General features: G+C 61.6%; 1 protein-coding gene across 2 annotated transcripts in view; it reads left to right on the plus strand.

Moving 5' to 3' along the window:
* The window catches only part of RARG (retinoic acid receptor gamma), a 57,475-nt gene extending 44,280 nt beyond the window's left edge, over positions 1-13,195 (plus strand). For both annotated transcript variants that reach the window (XM_074979493.1, XM_074979494.1), the window contains 7 exons: positions 4,056-4,204; positions 6,044-6,185; positions 10,085-10,245; positions 10,634-10,810; positions 11,095-11,299; positions 11,722-11,880; positions 12,203-13,195. In XM_074979493.1, the coding sequence (XP_074835594.1) occupies positions 4,056-4,204; positions 6,044-6,185; positions 10,085-10,245; positions 10,634-10,810; positions 11,095-11,299; positions 11,722-11,880; positions 12,203-12,384 (1,175 nt within the window). In that variant the 3' untranslated portion in view covers positions 12,385-13,195. The remainder of the gene's footprint in view (positions 1-4,055; positions 4,205-6,043; positions 6,186-10,084; positions 10,246-10,633; positions 10,811-11,094; positions 11,300-11,721; positions 11,881-12,202) is intronic.
* The last annotated feature ends 8,825 nt before the right edge of the window (positions 13,196-22,020 follow it).

The raw sequence follows: 22,020 nt of genomic DNA on the forward strand, positions 1-22,020 counted from the left end.
TGCCCACCACGTAGCCTAGGAGCTGCCGTCTAACCGCGCCCTCCTCCCCAAGGCGTCTGCCCCCCAGCCCTGGAATGCCTGGTGTATTGCAAGGGCTGGGTTTCTAGGCAGGGGCTGGGTCCCATGGGTCAGATGTGGGTAAGGGAAGCGCCTTCCCAGGCACAGGGAGACAGATTACTGGGCTGGGGCTGCTGGTGCAAGGAAGGGAGGCTGGAAGAGGGCGAGCAGGGGGGCACAGTCAGCCTGAGATGGTCCTGTAAGGGAGGACCAGGCACGCCCAGAATCAAACCAGGATACGCGGGCGCCAGGCAGGCCCAGAATCAAACCGGGATACGGGGGTGCCAGGCAGGGTCAGAAGCAAATGAGAGCACACTCACTCTAGCCTTTGTCCTCCCAGTGTCAAAGCCCGTTCACGGGGGACTGTGCCCTGGGGACTTGGGTCAAGCCCCTCTCTCCCACATCTGCACCCACAGGCTCCCATCTGTGCCCCTCCCCCCCAACCGGATCCCCACAGGCCCACAATCAGCTCCGCCCTTGGAGAGATACAGACATTCCCAGGCACCTCCGGGCCAGCCTTTCCAGGCGCCTCCCTGTGTTTATGGGTGACTTTCAGGTAAATAAAAGGCTGCAATTGAGATGTAATCACCTTTCCCTCCCCTCCTTTGTCTCCCTGCTGATCTCTCTGCCGGGAGGGGAGTGGCAGGAGAGGGCTCAGATCCCCCATTGTCCTCTTGTAAAGAAGGGGGAAAAAATGCAGAGGGTTAAAATTCATGAGCCTCTAATCAGCCACTTGGCCTGTCTGTCATGGAGATGAGGTGGTCTCCCCTGGGGGAAGGGGCTGCAAGGCAGGGAAGTATGCAGCTCCCCACTGGGTTAGCCATGTCAGAAGACTCAATACCCCCGCCCCCCCCCCCCCGCGAGTGAGATGCGGGGGATGGGGGATGATGTTTCTGCTTCCCTGTGTCATTGCACATGTGCATGCGGGCAGGAGAACCAGTGGCACCTGGGAGCCCATGGAAACCCTCTTACCTCCACCCCCCACTTCTCTCAGTAAACTTTGTCTGCCCTTATCTCTCTAACCAGGGTTAATTATTCTTGGGTCATACTTGCCTCCTAGGAACTGGGTTTCGGGGTTGGGGCTTAGCATTCTGGAAGGGCGGGGGTTGCCCGTGTGCCGTTTGTGACCGCCTCTGTTCCAGGACTGCTTATGGAGCACATATAAATTGCATTCAGTAATTTAGCGACTCGCTGTGTTGCTGCTTTCTACTGTAATGGGAAGCCGATGTGCGAGGCCCCGAGACCCCCGGTATTACTAACCGCTGCTACAGTTGTGCTGAGAGGCCCCTGCCGTGACCCAGGCCCTGGTGCACAAGCTCACCAACACTCGTGTCGTTCGAGTGTCACTTTGCCTTCTCCGGTTCCTGGCTGCTGAGGATTTCAGCTGAAGCTGGAAATTCTGGCCGGAGCCGCCAGAGACTGCGCTGGGAGGTGGAGCATGCAAAGGTGGTTGGGCAGCAGAGGCCAGCGCGAAATGCTGCTGCCCGGCCCAGGCAGTCTGTGAGCCCAGCACGGTGCAGGATGCCAGCTTGGTGGCAGCTGTGCTCTCCTCTAGCACTAAGCGGGGCTGGGAGAAGGGAGGTTTGCCCCTCGTGCCTGCATCTTGCTGCCGGTGGTGATGGTAAAAGAGCAGATCCCAGGAGCATATGAGCTCCTTGTGCCATCTCTAGCCCGGCTGTCTGCGCTCAGTATCTGAAAAAGAACCAGAGGTGGTGTGGTGGGACCAGAAGGAATGAAGCAGAAGGTAAAGGGGAGCCGACATCCAGGGAGGAGAAATGTGCAGCAGCCGCACTCAGAAAAACCAACAGAATCGTCTGAAAAGGCATAGAGAACGAGGCAGAGAATATTGTACTGCCTGTGTATGAAGCCATGGGATGCCCACATCTGGAATGCTGCGTACAGATGTGGTCACCTCATCTCCAAAAAAGATATCCTGGCGTTGGAAAAAGCTCAGAGAAGGGTGGCAAAAATGGTTACGTGTGCGGCAGCGGCTGCCCTAAGAGGAAAGATGGAAAAGACGGAGGGTTTTGCAGCTGCGAGAAGAGGAGACTTAAGGGGGATGTGACTGAGGTCAATTAAATCATGAATGAGGAGAACTTCTTTACTTGTTCCCCTAGCACAAGAACTAGGAGTCGCCCAGTGAAATTAACGAGCAGCAGGTTTAAAACCGCCCAAAGGAAGGATTTTTGTCACCCGGCGCACAACCAACCCGTGGAACTCCTCGCCGGAGGAGGTCATGAACGCCTGGACTTGACCAGAGTTCAAAAAACTTTGTAGATAAATTCATGGAAGACAGGTCCATGGACAGCTAGTAACCAGGATGGGTAGGGATGGTGCTCCGAGCCTGCCAGAAGCTGGGAATGGGTGACAGGGGACAGATTAATCCCTCTGGGCCACCTGACATTGGCCACTGTCGGAAGCCAGGATACTGGACTAGATGGGCCTTGGAGCTGGCCCAGCATAGCCGCTCTTATGGTACAGTCATGGGAGAAAAACCTGCATCTGTTGTAGTGTAGCTCTGGCTTCTACTGCCTGAGTTCTGGGAACGCCCCTCTCAGCGGCAAATATTACAGGGCCTGTGGCACACGGGGGCAGCTCTGGTTGTGTCCGATAGAGGGTAGCACTGCACACCTTCAGAGCTCAGCTCCTCGCCTACAGTGGGTTGGGGCTGAGGCACCGTTTGCACAAGAGAAGCAGAACAGTGAGTGAAATGTGTACGCCCTTTAAAATGACTCCCCCGGAACGTTCCCACATATCTGGCAGGAGGCTGCCGAGCTTGGGGCTGCTTGCAAACGCCGCTGGTAGCATTTCTCCATTGGGTTCATCGTTAAGTTCCAGAGTTAACATCACACCAATGGGGAGCGGGTGGAGTTACTGCTTTGGGCCGGCTGCAGACTTGGGGAAGGGCTCCTGGTTGTGTTCGGGGGGTGATTGGTATGACCTGAAGGGCTGGCAGCTTAACCCCAGGTTCCACAGATACGGCACACCCTCAGCAGTAAGCTACCGGGAAGAAAGATTGCTTGGACGTTGCAGCCATGCTGGTGTTCATCCTGTAGGTTCACTTGTGTGCGCTGGAGCTGGGTGTGTGCCTGTGTTGTGGTAGGGTTGCAGTCAATACTCACTGCTTTGTTGTTGTAGGGTTGCTCAGGTGGGTTTGTTTTTGTAGGGTTGCCATTGTTGTCCTTATAAGAAAAATGAATGTGGGGTGCACAGCCCAGCCACCCCGCTGCCCTCCCCCTGCTCCTGCATTTGCAAACAGCAGGGCTGGTGCTTTGGAGACTGTCTAAATCTGGGGAGATCCCTCTTCCCCCTTCTCCACTGCTCCATCGCTGGGTCTGTCTGGACTGAGGGGGCTTATGGGACCCAGCTGCTCCGGGTGTAGCCTCGGCAGGGGGGAAACAGCCATCCCAAGGCAAGGAGATGGGACAGGATGCCAGGCCTTGCAGCGGGATAAGCGCGCAGTTCCCATGGGGGTCTGAGTGTGCCCCTTCCCTCCCCTGCCCCCTGCCTGCCGTGGGCCCCGGGGGAAGCGGGGATTAGGTTACAGGGCTCTGGTAACAATTCCAACCTGTTTGGGCTGGAATGCGCCGTTTCGAAGGAACACAGCTACAGGAAATTCGCTCGGCGCTGAAAGATAGAATTGAAAACAGTTTTCAGCCCAGCCTGGGGGCGCCTGGCTGGCTGGGGGGGCAGGGGATTGAGGCTGGCCTGGGGGGCTGGGGCGCTGGCTCTGGCCTAGGGCAGGTTGTGGAGGGATTTGATTCCCTCCCCCCACTTCCCCCTCTGGTTATTTTGCCTATTGCTAAATTCCTAGCAAATAGCCCTGGCTCCCACCCCAGCATGTTTCCTGGGACTGCCCAGGAGCTCCCCAGCCCCCAGCTCAGCTCTCTCAGAAGTTGGGGGGATTTGCCAGCCTCCAGGGCTCAGGGCCGTCTCCGCTCGCTGGGCTTCTGCGGCCCGTGGGCTTTACTGATGCCTCCGCCCGTCCCTCTCTGCAGCCGTGGAGACCCAGAGCACGAGTTCAGAGGAGATGGTGCCCAGCTCGCCCTCGCCGCCCCCGCCCCCCCGCGTCTACAAGCCCTGCTTCGTCTGCAACGATAAGTCCTCCGGCTACCACTACGGCGTCAGCTCCTGTGAGGGCTGCAAGGTGAGCGTGGGGGGCTGGCAGGGGACGCCTCCCCGTGGTGCTCCCAGCATGGCTTGGGATTCGTCTGGCTGCTTCTTCTGTTGGGCACCCCTGGGTGCAGCTAGAAATTCCCGAATCTGTTCAGGGTCTCACTGGCTGCCAGATTTGGGGTTGGACAGTTTTCCCCCAGGCCAGACTGGCAGAGATCTCGGGAGCCCTTTCCCTTTCTCTGCAGCGTGGAGAGCACCTCAGCTGCTGGCATCATCTGGGCACTGGGGCCCTCATCAGTCGGGGCCTCCAGCACCGTGGCAGCATCTAGGCCTCTCTTGCTCTCTGCTGGGGGTACGCACCGCTTCAGTCTAGCCCGGGAGACAGAGCTCTGTGTCCGGGGCCTTCTGGGTGAAGTGAAGCAGCCTGTGCAGGCCAGGAGGTCAGACCAAGGGAGCCTCAGTTCTGACCTTGAACTCCAGGAAACTCTGGGATGATTTGTCTGCAATAATAGGTCGTAAATTAACCACTGCTGCTGGGGCAGAGAGCTGAGTAGCAGGGAGCAGGTAATGGCAGGAGCTGGTGGTATAGTTGCTAGGACGAGATGAATCCAGTTATGCCAGGCCCTGCACAGACCTCAGCTGAGATCGGGGCCCCGTTGTGCCAGGCACTGCAGTGGGCCCCAGTGGCAGATTAACATAACAGCAAAAAGGGGCAGGTGCCCCATAGCCCCCAGGGGTGAGGAGCACCCGGGCTCCAGAACTCCGCTTTACTTAAGCAGTTTGCTATAATTCAACAAAAGAAATGTGTGGTGGTGTAACCCACACACCTCGGTGTGAATCTCTGTCCTGTGCGTGGTAGCTCGACCACTTCACAGAGGCAGAATGAGTCTCTTCCCCAGTCTTACTTCAGAGGGAGGTAGCTTTTTAGCTCACACCGGAGAAACTCCTGCTTTAAGCTCCAGAGGTCCCAGGTTTGAGTCTGCCTGTGGGCGGTTACAATGTCATTCTTATTTTAAAGTTAGTCGAAGTGTAATTTTATTATGCCAGGTGAGTAAACATGAGTCGATTTTAAAGCATAAGCAATGATGCTACATTAATACTTTAATATATTGGGAGGGGAGGGGTCTCGTGACTGTGTTGTCCCAGGGTCCCACCTGTTCTTACCCCGCCCCTGCGGACCCCAGCTGAGTTTGGGTCCCTGTTGTGCCGGCGCCAGTTCCTGCCTCAGACGGCTCACAGTGCAAACAGAAGGGACCAGAGCTTTTCAGGTTCAGTCCCCACGTTTCAGGAAAAGTGGTTTTTAGCCCAGAACAGAGTCAATGGGGAGCACAATTCTGAAACAGGAGCATAGCCAGAGAGCCTCGGTGCTGGGCCGGGGCTTGGGGCCCTGGGTTCTCTGATGGGTGACCAGTCACTGCCTCTCTTTGAGTCTCAGTTGCCTCACCTGTAAAATGGGGCTAGGGCTGTTCCCCCCACCCAACGCCCCACGCCCTTTGTGAAGTGCTTTGCTGAGGAAAGGAGCGAGGTGTATTTGTTATTCCTGCCAGTTTTCCCCAAGGACAAGCTTGAAGAGAATGACCAGGAGAGAGACCATCTGGGGGGGCTGAGGAGCCAAGGGGGTCCCTGACCCACATCTCTAACGCTTTGGAGGCCAGGATGAGCAAAGGGGTGCGGGGAGGGTTGAACACTTTGCATTGAGTACACAAGGAACCCCCTCCCTTTGCAGAGCCCAGCCAAAAGGCCTGTAGTTCAGTCTGGGGGTGCAGCTTTATCAAGGCACTGGCTGGGCACTGTAAGGAGCATGGGGTAACCCTTTCCCCCACTTCTGACCCCCCCCCCATGTCCCTGTCTCTCCCCACCCTACCCTCAGGGATTCTTTCGCCGAAGCATCCAGAAAAACATGGTGTACACCTGCCACCGGGACAAGAACTGCCAGATCAACAAGGTGACCCGCAACCGCTGCCAGTATTGTCGGCTCCAGAAGTGTTTCGAGGTCGGCATGTCCAAAGAAGGTGAAGTCCGGAGCCAGGAGATGGAGGGGAAGGGGCCGGGGCATGGGGATGGGGCAGGAATCCACCTGCAGTGGGATCAGACGGAACTTTGGCTCCAGCTGGGACGGTGCCCTGTGAGGTCACCAAGTAAATGCACCAAGACGTGCTTTTGTGCAGAAGGGAGCTCGCTTGCACCTATCCAGCGCTGCCTTCCGCCCCCTGCATGCTGTCGTGTTGCCCAGGGCCCGATCCTGCCCCACTGCAGTGCTGTGCCCCAACACTGGGAAGCTACTGGCGCCAAAGAGGTGTAGGAATGGGCGAGGGAGCGTGCGGCACAGAGTCCCTTAGGCTGCCTCTACACTACATTCCCCTTTCGGAAGGGGAGCGCAAATGTGGCCAATCGGAAATGCAAACGAGGCACTGATTTACACGTTGCACGCCTCATTTGCATAATGGTGCCCCCTTGCTGTTCCAAAAGTGCTGTTTTCCCTGGTGGTGGAAAACCCAGCAGTGTAGACGGGTTCCTTCGAAAGCACCCTTCTTCCTCACATTTTAAGTGAACCCCATCTACACTGTATCCCCCCCCCCCCCCCCAAAAAAAGCCCCGACTTAAAGAACAGCGAGTGGCTGCCATTATGTGAATGCAGTGCAGGATATGTAAAGCAGCGCCTCATTTGCATTTCCAATCGGCCGTATTTGCATTCCCCTTCTGAAAGGGGAATGTGGCGCAGACTCAGCTGTGAAGTGGCGAAATCTGCCTGCTTTGATCAGCGGGCTTCAGATCCTGAGTCCAGTTCAGTCTAGAGCTGTGGGCGTTTGGCTCCAGGCTGTGATTTGCTCACCTGTGGGGTAGTTCTTGGCCTGGCCTGGCCAGGTTAGCGGGAACCAGATGGAAGCAGGACACGGGGGTGACAGCTAGATCCAGATCTCATAGAGGTTCAGCCCCTTGGCTCTGGCCTGTTGACAAGACGGCTTCGAGGCCCGGCATGGCGTGGGCTGTGGTTCTGTAGCCCCTTCCCCCAGCGCTGGTACCCACCCTGCCTTTGCTGAGTCGCATGGGAGCTGGCGGAAGGCTCTGAAGGGGCGGCTGTCCCTTTAAGAGTGCTGTCAGCCGGATGGTCCATCTGGAGACAGAGTGCCTCTCGGCTGCTGTTGCTTTTACTCCCGACTGCTAAGGCATGTCCTCGCGCGCTGCCCCGGGGTGGGGCCCATTAATCACTGTCTCTTTAAGAGCCCATAATTAGGACCGTCTCTGTCTCAGCCCTGGCCCCTGATTTCCAGGCCCTGTCGCTTTAAGGGTGGGGGGGGGGTGGTTTTGGGGGGCAGATCTGGAAGGAGACAGGAAATGGGTGGTGAGTGGGAAATGGGCCAGGACTGGGCAGGGATCCTTGGCACACCCGGTGGCCCCCCCCAGCGCTGGTGCAGCTAGAGCTGGATGGGCTCCACGATCCCCTCCCCCACGAAAAGAGATCAAGGGGGTGCCCTGCCCCAGGCAGCTGGTGGGGGCGTGATTGGCACTGCACAGGGCTGGGGGGATTGTCCCCTGTGTGAACTGCCCCTACCCTGCTCCCCCCCACGTGCCTGCTGAGCGCTGGCTGCCTCGCACGGCTCTTTCCACCCCCCTCCGCCCAGCCTGGCCGACGAGGGCTAAGCGGCGCACGCTTCCCCACCTTGGCAGCCCCGGCCGTGGTGCCTGTGGGGGGCACAGGGCTGGATCCCCCAGGCAGCGGGGTTGGGGGGCAGCTGGGCGGGCGGCCCCTCCCCGCCAGCATTGTGCTGGCTGAGGCTATAAGTGGATATCCTGCCGGTTCCCATATCCTGTTGCCAGATCCCCCCTCCCGGCGCTTCGTCCTGGGGCGAGCAGGAAATGCAGCCTGGAAATGTGCGGCCGCAGGGCGGGCCGGGAGAACGCACATGCCACGGGGACGCTGGGCTCTGGAAGGCAGGGCTGCTGGTGCCCTGCCCTGCGGGTGGCAGGGGGAACCCCTCCAGGCCCCATGGCAGGTGACTCTTTCCCCCTGCCATCTGCAGGCCAGGACCGGCAGGGGTCAGGGCTCGTGGGACTTTGCAGGGAGAGCCCTGGACAAGTGGGGCCGGGCACACCCTGGGGCAGCTGGGTGGGGCGCCGGGTGAATGGGAAGCGCCTTGGTTCACAGCCAATTGGCGTGCAGCCATGTTGGGCATTAAGCCAGCTGGCCAATCAGAATTCATTCCTGCTGGGCGCCGAAGTCGCACAGCCAACCAGCTCCATTTCCATTGGGCGTTAGCCTGCAAGGGAGGCCAACTGGGGTCCCTTTCCATTGGTTAGGAACCCACATTAGAATCCCGCTAGCCAATCACGCTGGGCTCCCCACTGCCTTTGGCAGGTGTTAACATCTGGACAGCCAAGCAGGTTCCAGCCTCCCCCCAGGAGACATGCCAGTGGGGCACTGCCCCGCAGGGGACAACGAGGGCACTGGGCAGGTCTCCCAAACCAGCAGCTCCCAGGCCTGGGTACGTTGGATCATGGCACCTGGGCACACCCTGTGGACAGAGGGGGAAAGGCAGTGCCACGTCACACGGACATGCACCCATCCAATCCCATTTGTCGCTGCCCTTTGCCGGCTGTCCCAGGGCCACGGCTGGCAACACCCCTCCGGGGTGCCCTTAGCTGGGGTGGGGGCTGCAGCTTCTTGGCCGTCCCTGCTGGCTCTGCTTTTCACCCCGTTGAGTGACCCCCGCGGGCGGATGTGGCTTTCCCAGGTTAATGTGGCAAAATACCCCCCTGGGGGACTCAAACCTGGAGCCTCTGGGTGTGAGAGTCAGGAGCATTGCTGGCTAGAGGGCTGGGCCGGTTGTACCCATTAAATGCTGTGGTGAGGGAAGCGGGAATTGCCTCGTGGCATCTCAAGCTATGTTACAGGCGTGGCCACGAAGCGGGGGGAATTCCCACTGCAGAGAGGGTTTGCTCCCTCTGCATAGGGGCCGGGCCCTGCATCAAACGGCCCCTGGCCTCTGTGGCATTGGAAGAAATTCCTAATAGGGAAGCCCTGCAGCCCCCCTCCCCTGCCCCCCCAGTACATTGTTGCATGGAGAAAGTGAGGCACACCGTTAACAGCTGGTTAGTCACAGTCCCCCAGCGGCAGTGGGAGTAGAACTGGGTGTCCCGCTGTCTTGCCCATGAGAGAGAGAGAGAGAGAGAGAGAGTGTGTGTGTGTGTGTTTGTGTCGCTTTCTAGTTATGCAGCCCTGGAGGCGGGGAGGTTAGAGTCAGTGGGGCCAGATCCCTGTGTGGTGTAAATGATGTCACTGGGTTGGAAGCAGCAGGGCCAGATCACTGTGTGGTGTAAATGGGCGTTGCTACATGGGAGTCCGTGGAGCCAGATCCCTGTAGGGTGCCAATGATGTGACCGGTTTGGAGTCGGAGGGGTCAGATCACCGTAGGGCGTAAGAGGGTGTTGCTGCATTGGCCTCAGTGGGCAGGTGGCTGCGGTGCTGTACATGGGCATTGCTGCGTTGCTGTCAATGGGATCATATCCTGATGGGGTATAAATGGGAGTGTCTTCGCTGGGATCATTGGGCCAAACTCCCAACACGTGTAGGGGGGCTGGTCACTGTTAGTCAGGCCAGAGCCCCACCTGATACAGACCTGCCTCCCCCGCTCCCTGGCACCGCGCCACCTCCTGCCAGCCCACCCCGCTCCCTGGCACCGCGCCACCTCCTGCCAGCCCACCCCGCTCCCTGGCACCGTGCCGCCTCCTGCCTGTCAGCACTGTGGCCAATCAGCGCTCTCGTTTAAAGAGGAGCATCCCAACTTGGGGAGGGAGGTGTTTGAGCCGGGTTGGAACCCCAGAGGGGGGCCCCCCCCCGCATTGCAGCATCCCGCACGCACCCAGTGCCAGTCCCACGGTGCCCTGCACTCACCCAGCCTCTCTCTGGCAGCCGTGCGGAACGACCGGAACAAGAAGAAGAAGGACGTGAAGGAGGAGGTCGTGGTGGACAGCTACGAAATGACGCCCGAGCTGGAGGAGCTGATCCAGAAAGTCAGCAAGGCCCACCAGGAGACCTTCCCCTCGCTGTGCCAGCTGGGCAAATACACCACGGTGAGACTCCTGCCCCTGGGGCTGCACACCCCTTCCATGCCCCTCCTCCCAGCCTCAAAGCCGGCTCTGGGTCCCTGTGTCTAGAGCCCCCCAGAACAACAGCTGCTTTTGACCATCCCGGGTGCCCACTGCTGTCATAAGTTGAGGCTGTTCTCAGCCAGGCAGCCTGGCTCCCGACTGCACAGTTCTCAGGGAGAGCTGAGCTGGGATTCTGCACGTTGGCCATTAGGTGATACCAGTGCTCCACAGGTTCTGTGCCCGGCCCTGGTGGGGAGAGGGGGTTGGAGTGCCCAGGCTGGTCACCCCATGGTTCCAAGGTCGCGGTATAGGGCCCGTCCTGGCCTAGGCCCGATGGAATAGAATTAACGCCCCCTCTGTCCACCCCCAGAACTCCAGCGCCGATCACCGGGTGCAGCTGGACCTGGGGCTGTGGGACAAGTTCAGTGAACTGGCCACCAAGTGCATCATCAAGATCGTGGAGTTTGCCAAGCGCCTTCCAGGCTTCACCACCCTCACCATCGCCGACCAGATCACGCTGCTCAAGGCCGCCTGCCTGGACATCCTAGTGAGGCGCTGCTGGGTGTTGGGCATGGGACTGTGATGCCTGGGGCCTCTTCTCCCTCCCCTTCCTCCCCCTCCTCAGTCCAGGGTGCGGGAGGCCCAGGGGCCCTGCTACTGTTTCCTCTAATTTTTTTCCACCCATGTGCGGAATAAATTTTATATGTACTGGAGCATGTGCAGGCGTGCACCACCTGTAGAAATGCACCCTGGGGGTGCGCTGCTTACAGGGAACACGGGCCCCTGCCCAGTAGGTCTGGTGCTCACTCCCCACTGCGTCCTACCCAACAGATGCTGCGGATCTGCACGCGTTACACGCCAGAGCAGGACACCATGACCTTCTCGGACGGGCTGACCCTGAACCGCACCCAGATGCACAATGCCGGCTTCGGGCCCCTCACCGACCTGGTGTTCGCCTTCGCCGGGCAGCTGCTGCCCCTGGAGATGGACGACACGGAGACCGGCTTGCTCAGCGCCATCTGCCTCATCTGCGGAGGTAGTGGCCGGTTCCAGCTGCCACCAGATCCCTGGGGCCCAGGGAGAGGGGTGGCCTCGTGCCGATCCTATCACAGCTGCTCCAGCCCTGGCCTCTGCCAGCAGGGGGCACTGTGGGGAGAGGGCCCAGTTGCGCCAGTCCTGGCCTCTGCCAGCAGGGGGCGCTGTGGGGAGAGGGCCCAGTTGCTCCAGTCCTGGCTTCCGCCAGCAGGGGGCGCTGTGGGGAGAGGGCCCAGTTGCTCCAGTCCTGGCCTCCACCAGCAGGGGGCGCTGTGGTGGTGAGCAGGGCAGGGCCACTGGCTGTGAGGGGAGCTCCCCACTACTCCAGCCCCAGCCTGTCCAACAAGGGGCGCTGCCAGCGGGGGTTGGAGGGGGCTGAGTGCAGCTGCAACACCCAGCGCCTGTCCGTCCTCCGCCTCACAGATCGGATGGACCTGGAGGAGCCGGAGAAGGTGGACAAGTTGCAGGAGCCTTTGCTGGAAGCTCTGAAAATCTACGCCCGCCGCCGCCGCCCCAACAAGCCTTACATGTTCCCCCGCATGCTGATGAAAATCACCGACCTGCGGGGCATCAGCACCAAAGGTGCAGGCGGGCTGTCAGCCGGGCACTGCTTAGGGGAAGCTCGCAGCACTGGTGTCTCCTGGCACCGCTGGGGTGGAAGCTCATGGCACCAGTGCCCCCCGGGGCACTGATAGGGCACTGTTCAGGGAAGCTCACAATGTTGGTACTTCAGCCCATTCCTGTGGGGAAGCTCGCAGCAGCTGTCTCCCATCTGGTATTAACAGGGCACTGCCGGGGGGGGAAGCTCGCAGCACCTATTTCCCACCTGGTACTGACAGGGCACTGCTGCAGGGAAGCTCACAGCCTCTCACTGACCTCTCCTCTCTCCTCATCCCCATGGCAGGCGCGGAGCGAGCCATCACCCTGAAGATGGAGATCCCTGGCCCCATGCCCCCCCTCATCCGGGAGATGCTGGAAAACCCCGAAATGTTCGAGGACGACTCGTCGCAGCCGCCCCCATCAGCAGAGCCCCCCAGCTCGGAGGAGAGCCCGGCTGAGAGCAAGAGCCCCGAGGAGACCCCCTAGCACTCCAGGGAGTGGGGTGGGCACCGGGAGAAGCCTCATCCTCAGGCCCCCCACCTGCTGCCCAACCCCCAGCTGGTTTGAACAAGCAGCAGCTGCCTTCATTCTACCCCCCAGTGCTGGGGGGGGGGGTGCTGGGATTGGGGGGGCAGCTAATGTGCTGCCTCAGAGATGTAACTCTTGCCTTAACCTTTTCTGGGGAGCAGCCTGGAGCCCTCCCTGCCAGCTTGTTTGTTTGCCAAAGTTTGACTCCAAGCCAAAAATCCAAGGGGGCAAGGCTGGGTTGGGCAACCGCCTGCCTGAAGGTGGGGGCAGCTCCCTGGCAATGGACCTGGGGATGTCCAGCGGAGCACACCCCCCCCCCCGGCTCTTCCCCAAGAATGCAATGGCTCAGCCAGCCCCAGACAGAGACTTGGACTTGAAGGGAGCCTGGGCTGGCATACTGGGGTGCCCCCCTATGCCCTCACCTCACCAAAGATGCTGCCTCCAGATTCCCAACTCAGCCATGGGAAGACCCTGCCTCCTGTCCAATGTTCCCCGCTGCAACCCAGGCGGCCAGGGCTAGTGATGCAGCTCTCCGGGGCTGGGGGTGGCTGGCCAAGAGGCAGGGGATGGAGCAGCCCCCGCACCCCGTGCAAAGTGCAGAATACCTGGGAAGGAAGGGGGGGAGAAGTCTTGGCCTCAGCCCCGATGCTGCCCCCCCAGTGCCCTGCAGGTCACGTGGGACGCGGATCTCGGGGGGGCGAGGTCCAAGTGTGGGAGGATTATTTTATTTTTGTTTCTGTTGTATAAAGTGCTAATGATGGGGGGGAGGGGTGGCAGTCCCCTCTCCTGGGGGTGGTGCTGGGGGGGGCAGTGATAGGTTGCGGGGGCTGCAGGGCTGTGTCTGGTTTTGCTTTTGATGTGGTGCAGTTTGGGTGTATTTGGGGTGTCTCTGGCTCGACACCTCCCCCCATCCCTGTACGTCCAGTGATGACCCCCACAACCCACCCCTTGTCCTCTCATGATGATGTTTCCCCATGGTCTCCCACCCTAGCCTCACCTACTTGTACCCCAGCACCCCTCCCCTGGCCCACTCCTGGCGGCTGATGGCTTTGGGAACACACAACACTAGAGACCAAAGATGGGGGGGCAGGGGTCAGAGGGCGGTGGGGTCATGGGGCCTGCAGCCTTCCCATTGTTCCCCTAATGGGGCACTTAGCCCCCCAACAAGACTGCTCTGTGACGTAACCGGGGGAACATCCCCCATCCATTGCAGCCCTGTCCCATGCCCCAGGAAATGGGGTCCTGCCTGCTGGGGTGAGGGGACCAGCTTGGCCTCTTTGCACAGCATCCTGAACCGCTGAGCACTGGGGGGCCCTGCCCAGCTCCTGGGGCCCCGGATGCTCTACAGCTGCCCCTATGGACCAAATTAGACATCACCTCTCTCCCCCACACCCCAGCTCACCCCTACAGCCAGTGTCTCCCCACCCCGAGCTCCCATCCAACCCTTCCCTGGGGACAGGACAGTCACCCCCTGCCCCCAGCGCCCTCCCCCTCAGGCAGTGTGTGGGAGTAACTCCCCTCACACCCCATTGCTTGCAGCCTCTGTAGGGTCCCCTTCCCTGCAGGGTCCCCAATTTGTTACACTACATGGGGGGGGGTGTCCCTCTCCTGGTCCCCTCTGGTGCTGAGGCTGCAGTTCCAGGCTTCTCCAGCAGGGGTCGCGGCTGCCTGCAAAGAAGCCGGCGTGGTAGGGGACGGCTTGTGCCATGGTTTGCAGACGCAGGTGAGGTGTCCAAGCGTGCTGCCCCCTGCTGGCTGGTGTGGCCCTTACAGCCCTGGCCTGTGTTTACCCAGGGAAATGACGCCCCGAAGAGGGGGTGGGGCAGGGGGAGCCCAGGGGGCGCATCATGGAGCGAGAGACCCCCTTCCCCCAAATCCCTGCTGCTCCCTGATCCCACTGAGCTGCCAAAATGGACCACCCCAGACCTTAAAGCCAAGGGCCCTGTTGTGGGGCTTCAGGAGCTGGGAAGGGGGATCTGCACCCCCCCACCCCCACCCCTGGGACATGTTTACAGCCAAGCTTTACATGGTATTGTACAGGAAAAGCCCCTTCCCCGTCTCCTGCCCCCGGGGCGCCCGGCTCTATCGCAGAAGGGACTTTTCTATTTTTGCAAAATAAAGTGATGGAAACTCTGAAGTGGTTCCTGCTTTGTGGGTGCCCCCCCCCCGCCAGCCCTCCAATGGGGTGGAAAGTAGCACTGGAATGTGTGCCCCACAAGGCTTGTTGGTGGAACTGATGCAGCCCTGGGGGGATGACAACTGTTTATACAGGGTTCTTGCCTCATGCTGAGCTGCAGCTGCTTCTGGGGTGGAGCATGGAGGGCTGTTTACATGGGGCTGACTCGGGGCTGAGCTGCAGCTGCTTCTGGGGTGAGAGAATCCTGCCGTCTAAAACGAAGCGATGGGTACTGGACAGATGGCTCCCAAGTCTGGGCATTAACATCTTGCCTCCTGGGGGAGCCCCCAAGCCCCCCCGCCAGCATTCCGGGTCCCAGCACTGCCTGCAGCCCTGTGACAGGAGCTGGCCAGCAGCTCGGGGCCTGGTGTGAGGGGAAACAAGCACGGAGCAGGACAGAGACGTACCAGGGTAGAGCAGGACTAGAACCTGCGGGGATCGGGTATTTCTAGCCTTTCCCCTTAGCCTCTCGCAGGGCTGGGCCCCTCCACACTGCGCTGTGCTAGAGAACAGGTGCAGAGGACTGACGGGGTCGGGGGGTGGTAGCAGCCGCTGGAACAGCCTTAACCCCCCCCCGGCCCCCCGGCAGCTTCCCCGTCCAAGCACCCAGCCTGGGGGGGGAAGACCTTGGCAATGCAAGAGGCGCAGGGCTGAGTCGGGGGGGGCAGGTGTAGGGTGACATCCCCCATTTTTTCAGCCCAGTTTAAGCGCTGGCAACCCCTCACGGCTCCCTATGCGTCCCCCCAGCTCCGTCTGTGCCCCTGCCCCCCCCCGCGCCGTCTGTGCCCCTCCTCCCGCCCTGCCCCCCCAGCTCCGTCTGTGCCCCGGCCCCCTACCTGCCCCCCCAGTCCCCATCAGCTGGCTGGAGGGAGCCCGGCTCCCCACACCGCCCTGGGGCCAGCCCCCCCCAACCCCTTACTCGGTAGCACCCCCGGGGGGGGTTTAACCCCTAGACCCCCCACCCAGCTGCCCAGCTGGGGCGCGAGGAGGAAGCAACAGGGACGCAAATGCTGGGGGGCGGCGCCCCGTGGCCAGCAGGGGTCACTGCCGGCCCGGGAAGGCGCTCAGCCGGGCTCAGCGCCCCCCAGCCGCGCTTGGCCGCTGGGTCGGGCTCCCCTCGGCCGGGGCTGCAGCAGCGTTACCCCACGGCCTGCGCTAGCGAGCAGACCCTGCCGGCTGGAGCTGGGGGGGCGGGGGGGGTGAGGGACACAGACAGCTGAGGGACGGGGGGGGCTGCCCCCCAACTCTGTGCCCCTCACCCCGACCTGCCCCCTGCCCCCCCCCAGCTCTGTCTGTGCCCCTCACCCTGACCTGATCTCTGCCCCCCAACTGTCTGTGCCCCTCCCCCCCGGACCGGCCCCCCCCACCCCCCCAACTCTGTTCCCCTCACCCCAACCTGTCCCTTGCCCCCCCAACTCTGTCTGTGCCCCTTACCCTGACCTGCCCCCCACCCCCCAACTGTCTGTGCCCCTCCACACCGGACCGGCCCCCCCCCAACTCTGTGCCCCTCACCCTGACCTGCTCCCTGCCCCCCAGCTGTCTGTGCCCCTCACCCTGACCTGTCCCCTGCCCCACCAGCTCTGTCTGTGCCCCTCCCCCCCCGAACCAGACCCCCTGCCCCCCAACTCTGTCTGTGCCCCTCACCCTGACCTGCCCCCGCTGCTCCCCAACTGTCTGTGCCCCTCTCCCGACAGACTGGCTGCCCTGCTGCCCCCATAGCAACACAGCCCCCCCAGCTGCACCCCCCCAGCATCACTGAACCCCCCGCTGGGCCCCCTTACACTCAGCTCCCCGGCATTCCCTGGAGCTCCCCCCACCCAGGGGCTGACTGCCCCCCCCTTGCAGTTGAGCCACCCCACATCTCAACCCAGTGAGGTATGAGGGGGCAGGGTGCTGCGCCCCTCCCCCCATACTTACATGATCGGGGTGTCACGGCATGTGATGCTGCACCCCTGGGCTCCCCTCCTGGCCCTGCCACTGCCCCTCTGTCCTGCCCCATAGCTCCTCCCCCAGACTCAGCCCTGAGCTCCCCTCCCGGCCCTGCCACTGCCTCCCTGTCTTGCCCCATAGCTCCTCCCCCAGGCCCAGCCCTGGGCTCCCCTCCTGGCCCTGCCACGGCCCAGACCCTCCCCCTGCCACCTCTTTTCAGACCCCACACTCACCTTTGCAGTCCTCCCCCGGCCCCCTCTGCTGCCGCCTCCCCCCTCCGCGCCTCCCCCTGCTCCCCCATCATTTCCACATGTGGTTTCCTATCATAAAAGAATCATGCAAATTGTAGCTAACGCACAGCTGCTGTGAGGAGCTGGGGGCAGCACAGCGACACCACTCCCCGGAGCCGGCCGGTCTCGAGGACAGTGGGATCCCCTTTCCCGGGGGCGTCAGTCAAGCCGGTCAGTGCCCTTCCTTGCTATCCCACGGCTGGCACCAAGAGCCTGGGGGCTGCCAGACAGAGTGGTGTGTCTTGTACCAAACAGCTGCCCAGGGATGGGGGCGTCAGTGCAGAGGGGGCTCTGGGAGGCTGAGCTGTGTCTGGTGGCGCAGATCTGACAGCCTGGGAGTGTAGGAGAAAGAGAAGGCGGCTCAGGAAAGCGGATTAGGTTAGAAAGAAGCTCCAAAAAGAAGAAAGCGAGCGTCGTTCTCAGAAAGAAAGGGGCCGGGGAACAGGCAGGCGCTGTTCCCCCTCGCAGCACAAGCGGGAGGGAACCATCAGCCAGGCGCCAAGGGGGGGATATTTTCCCGTGGGAGGACAGTGTTTCACACGGGGTGGTGTGAGCCTGTGGAACTACCCGCCCCAAGATGTGCCTGCACCCAGGGGCTCAGCCTGCTGCTATGAGGAGTGTGCCTCAGGCTCCGGCAGGCCTGGGAAGTTCTGGGGCTGCTGAGATGTGAGGGTCGGGTAGAAATCACTGCTGGGGGGGGCAGGCATCCAGCCCAGAGCTGGGACTAGCAGAGACCTGAGCTGGGTGGGCCTGGGGGGTGCTGGAGGGGATCCCCGCCCAGCCTTCTGCTCTGCAACCTGAGTCAGCAAGTGACGATGCAGCAGCCGGGCCGGGGGGAGGGCCCCACAGGGGTCTGGCAGTGGGAGAGCTGAATCCCCCCGGTTGAAGGTTGAGCCGTGATTCCAAGGCCAGAAGGAGACTGACCAGCCTGACTCTGTAGCTCTGGCCTGGGATGCCCCCCCAGTGCTGGTTGCGTTGGGTTTAGAAGGGCGGATGGAAATTCCCCCCTCAGTCTGTGGCTGGTGACTCCTCTCCAGTTTGTCGCGGGCTGGGGAGTATTTCTCAGCTGGGGGAGTGGACCCCCGATCTGCCCTGCACCCAGCTCCATTCTCTGTCTATTCACATTGCCGTGCAAGGGCACTCTTCACACACAGGGCTTGTACTCGTGCAAAGCAGGTTCTGCTCGTGGGCTTGCACACCCGTGCTGAGCTCTGCCAGCCAGAGGCAGCGTGCAATGCCAGCAGATCGTCCTGCCGGGTCTCAGTGCCAGGACAGACAGACCCCCACCTCGAGGCCTGTAAAATCGTGACCACCAATGGGCTCTTCACTCCATGGTGGTGAATGCGCCCGATCTGGGCAGGGGCCTATTGGAGACAGAACTGGCCTGGCTGTTTGTCTGCAGGCTAGAAAATGTGTTTCTTTTCCTCCCCTGGGAAACAGACCCTCCTGCCTTGCGCCCTCCATGCCCAGGGCAGGAGAGAGAGGCTGAATTCATTCACCTCTGGCCCCAAATCCGCTAGGGACATAGGGGGAAGCTGAGGCACAGGGCAGGGCCACCTCCCCAAGGAGTCAGACACTGCACGTGCTGGGAAGGAGAGATTTGTGTTCAGTCTGTTTCAATCTCTTCCTTCTCTTTTCACTCTGTGAGTCTCAAGTTCTTTGTTAAATCCGGGATTTCTCAGCCTCCAGTTCCCGGGTGGGGCGGGGTGTGGGAATCTATTGGAATCTCTATTCTTACGTGGGAAAAAAAATCAAAGCAGGATCCCACGCTGGTGAACACTCGTGTGAATGCCTGGCCGAGGCCTGTGCGAGGTGAGCAGCCTCTGGGCTGGGCCCTAGGGCTCAGTGTGGGTGTCCTGCCCCACTGGGAAGGACGTTCTCAGCCCCCCACCTAAGTCACTGATGAATTGTTGCAGCTTTTAGCCAGTGAGTTCTGGGGCTTTCGCCCCACTGGGCATTTTGTCTGTTAGTGCCGGTGCTGCCCGGATCAGTGCCCCGTGGGTGGACCCGTGAGGGGCTCTCAGCAAGGTGGAAATTCATTCCTGTGAACGGAGGGGCCCTTCCCAGGGCGTGGCTGGGCTTTGTGGCCTGCTGTGGGCTGGGGCTTCAGACCTGTTGTTTATCACTGAGCTTTTGTTATTTCCGATTTGTAGACTTGCGGGAAGCCTGGCTCCCAGCTGCCCCCCACCCTCTGATTTTGGACTCCACCCCCACTCCCAGAGCCAGGGCAGATGACCCAGGAGTCCCAGCTCTAACTCCTACACCCCACTCCCCTCCCTGAGCTAGTCTCTCCGCTGCAATGCCCCACATCTCACCGCCCCGCTCGCCAAGCTGGGAAAGGAACCCAGGAGTCCTGCCTCCCAGCACTTCCCACTAAGCCCTATTCCCCTTCCATCTCTGCACTCAGGAAGGTTGGGCACCAGGGCAGTGGGAGAGGCCTGACTGGTTGTAAAGGCGAAGTGCAGTCGCACGAGGGTTTCACAAGAAGAGTAGCACTGTGCTAAGCACAGGCTGGTGGGGGAGTCGCCCCGGGGAAGTCCGGCTGGGTCCGAGGAAGCTGGGCCCTCAAGACAGACTGAGGGTTGGTGGTCAATAACCACCCCCGTGCAAGCCCCCAGCCCCATACTGTGGGGTGTCTAAGGTGAGGCAGAGCGAGTCCGAAGCCCTGATCCAGGGCCTGCCAAAGAGACCTTTGGTTGAGAGCTGAGCCAGTGGGGAGCTGAGTGGTGTGCCTGGGCTGCCAGCCAGCAGCTTCTGTCCACATCACAGCTCAACACAGCCACCTTCTAAAACCAGGCCGGGGCAGGGGCGCCTCTGATGTTTTCCATCCGTGTGTGGAATAAATTTTGTTGTGCGCACCAGGACGTGCACCACCAGTAGCAACAGGCTGCCAGCTGGGGACTCTCTGCTAATCAGCTCGGCGGTCCCTGGATCTCTCTTGGGCGGCCGCCCCTGTGCTCAGCTTACAGGAGCCCTGCTGAGGGGATGGTCTCCTGAGAGATCGGCTTGAACTGAGCTGGGGCTGTTCTCTGGCCAGTGCCACTGGGGGGCTCGTGCTAACGGATTGCAACCGGCCCGTTGACCTGTGCAGTCGCTGAATCTGCCAGATCCAGGGTCTAGCAGCTGCAGTAAGATGTGATTTCCTCGCTGGGAGGGCAGAGCAAGGAGGGGATGGGTGTCTGGACGCCTGGGTTCTAATCTCAGCTCTCTGAGAGGAGCAGCGGCTAGTGGCTAGAGCAGCAGGCGTCTGAACCAAGCATCAGGACTCCTGGGTTCAGTTCCAGGCTTGGCTCCTGGGCATTCTGCAGTTGCAAGGCTGTTACCCTCCTGTCTTGCGCCCTCTGTGCCCAGGGCAGGCGAGAGAGGCTGAATTCATTCACCTCTAGCTCCAAACCCTCCCCTGGCGCAGAGGGGGAAACTGAGGCACGGGGCAGGGCTACCCCCCCCCCCAGTGAGTTAGCAGCAAAGCTGGGAGCAGGCCTCAGGTGTCCTGAGACCTGGGGTGTGCTGAGCCTGCCTGCTTCCTCTCGGCAGCCATCGCGTGTGGAGGGAAAGTCAGGCGAAAATGCCACAGTAACCACAGCTCCTGCCTTTGCTGACAACCGGTGCTGGGAAGCCGGCGGGTGGGCAGCCAGGGCTGTGCAGAGGCCCGTCTCCGGCTGCCTCGGCTCGCACGCCCCTGAGGTGGGAAGGAAGTGTCACTGGGGGGAGGGGGTGCGGTGAAGTGATAGATTGCAGGGGGGTGGGGCTGGTGTCTCCTGGGGTGTACAGAGCCGGGCTGGGGTGGGGGAGTCCAGACGGTGTCTTCACAGTGGCAGGAGGTGGGGGTGTGGTCAGCCCAAGGCCCCACAGCTCCCTGGGGTGACCCTAACTGGGTCCAGGCAGGGAAACCCCCCCAGGCCCATCTGCCGGGGCCAGCTCCAAAGGCCACAGCTAATACTGTGGGGGGCACCAGAGCGTGTGTGTGTGTGTGTGTGTGCACCAAATGTGTGCATGCGGGGCATGTGCATGTCTGTGCAAGGTGTGTGTGTGTGTGTGAGGTGCGTACATGTGTGCTGGGTGTGTGCGTGTGTGTGTCAGGGGTGTGTGCACCAGGTGTATGTGTGTGTGCCAGGCATGTGTGTGTGCCAGATGTGTGTACTGACTGTGTGCGTGTGTGTGTCAGGAGTGTGCGTGTGTGCCAGGCCGCAGGGAGTGTTTCTAGGGACCCACACGAGTGGGGAGGAGGAGAAGAAGCAAACCTCCCTCCCCGCCCCCCCGCGCACTCAGCTCTTTCGCTTCCCCTGACGGACGGGAGGGAGGGGCATTTGGTACCTGACTCTGGGCAGCAGCTGGGGGGGGGGGGGCGGGCAGACAGCCCCAGGCCTGAGGGCAGACAGTTGTCACCCCCACCCCTAACCCCCTCCCCTCTCCCTGCCAGGCCATGAGGGGCACCAGGCTGGCCATGGGGCTGGGCCTCCTGCTGGCGCTGGCAGCCGGGCAGAGAGAGAAGGCGCCGGATGCAGGTGAGGAGTGAGGGGCTCACTGGGGGGAGCCGGGGGCCGGGGAGGGGACTTGGCTGGGGTCTGTCCAGGCCCCAAGGGGTGAGCCGCCCAGGAGCTGGGCAGGGGCTGGAATGCCACTGGCCTGGGCCCGTTGTGAGGTCCCATGGAGGGGCCGGAGGGAAGCCACTGGCTTATTGGAACCCCCCAGTGTCTGTGGGGGGCATCGCAGAGCCTGCCCACCCCTGCCCCATGCCCCTCACCCGCCCCGTAACTCTCGTCCACCCCGCTGCCCACCCCCACCCCCAGCCAAACATGCCTCCCCTGCCCCATAACTCTCACCTGCCCCCAGTGCCCACCCCACCCCCACCCACAGCCCTCATGCTGCCCCGCCCCCATGGCCCAGTCCAAACAGCCCTCACTCCTAGACAAGGCTTTTGCAGGGGCAGGACTGGTTCCGGAGCCATGGGGCGCTCACTAGTCAGCTGGGCAGCATTTGAACGTCTCCCGCCCAGCTGCCAGCTTACAGGGGCGGCTGGTGGGCGTTGTACAGTCTGGGGCCTGTGCGGTGCAGGGGGCCCGTGGGCCGGGGGGGGTCGGCACAGGGGTGGTGCAGCGGGGAGGGGGCTGCACAGTGAGGGGGTTGCGCGGTTGGGGGGCACAGGCTGCGCTGCACACGGTGGTGGGGTCACAGGGCCAGTTTCCCCCTTCCCTGCAG

This window comes from Carettochelys insculpta, chromosome 29 (genome assembly GCF_033958435.1).
Source record: "Carettochelys insculpta isolate YL-2023 chromosome 29, ASM3395843v1, whole genome shotgun sequence".
Lineage (NCBI taxonomy): Eukaryota > Metazoa > Chordata > Testudines > Carettochelyidae > Carettochelys > Carettochelys insculpta.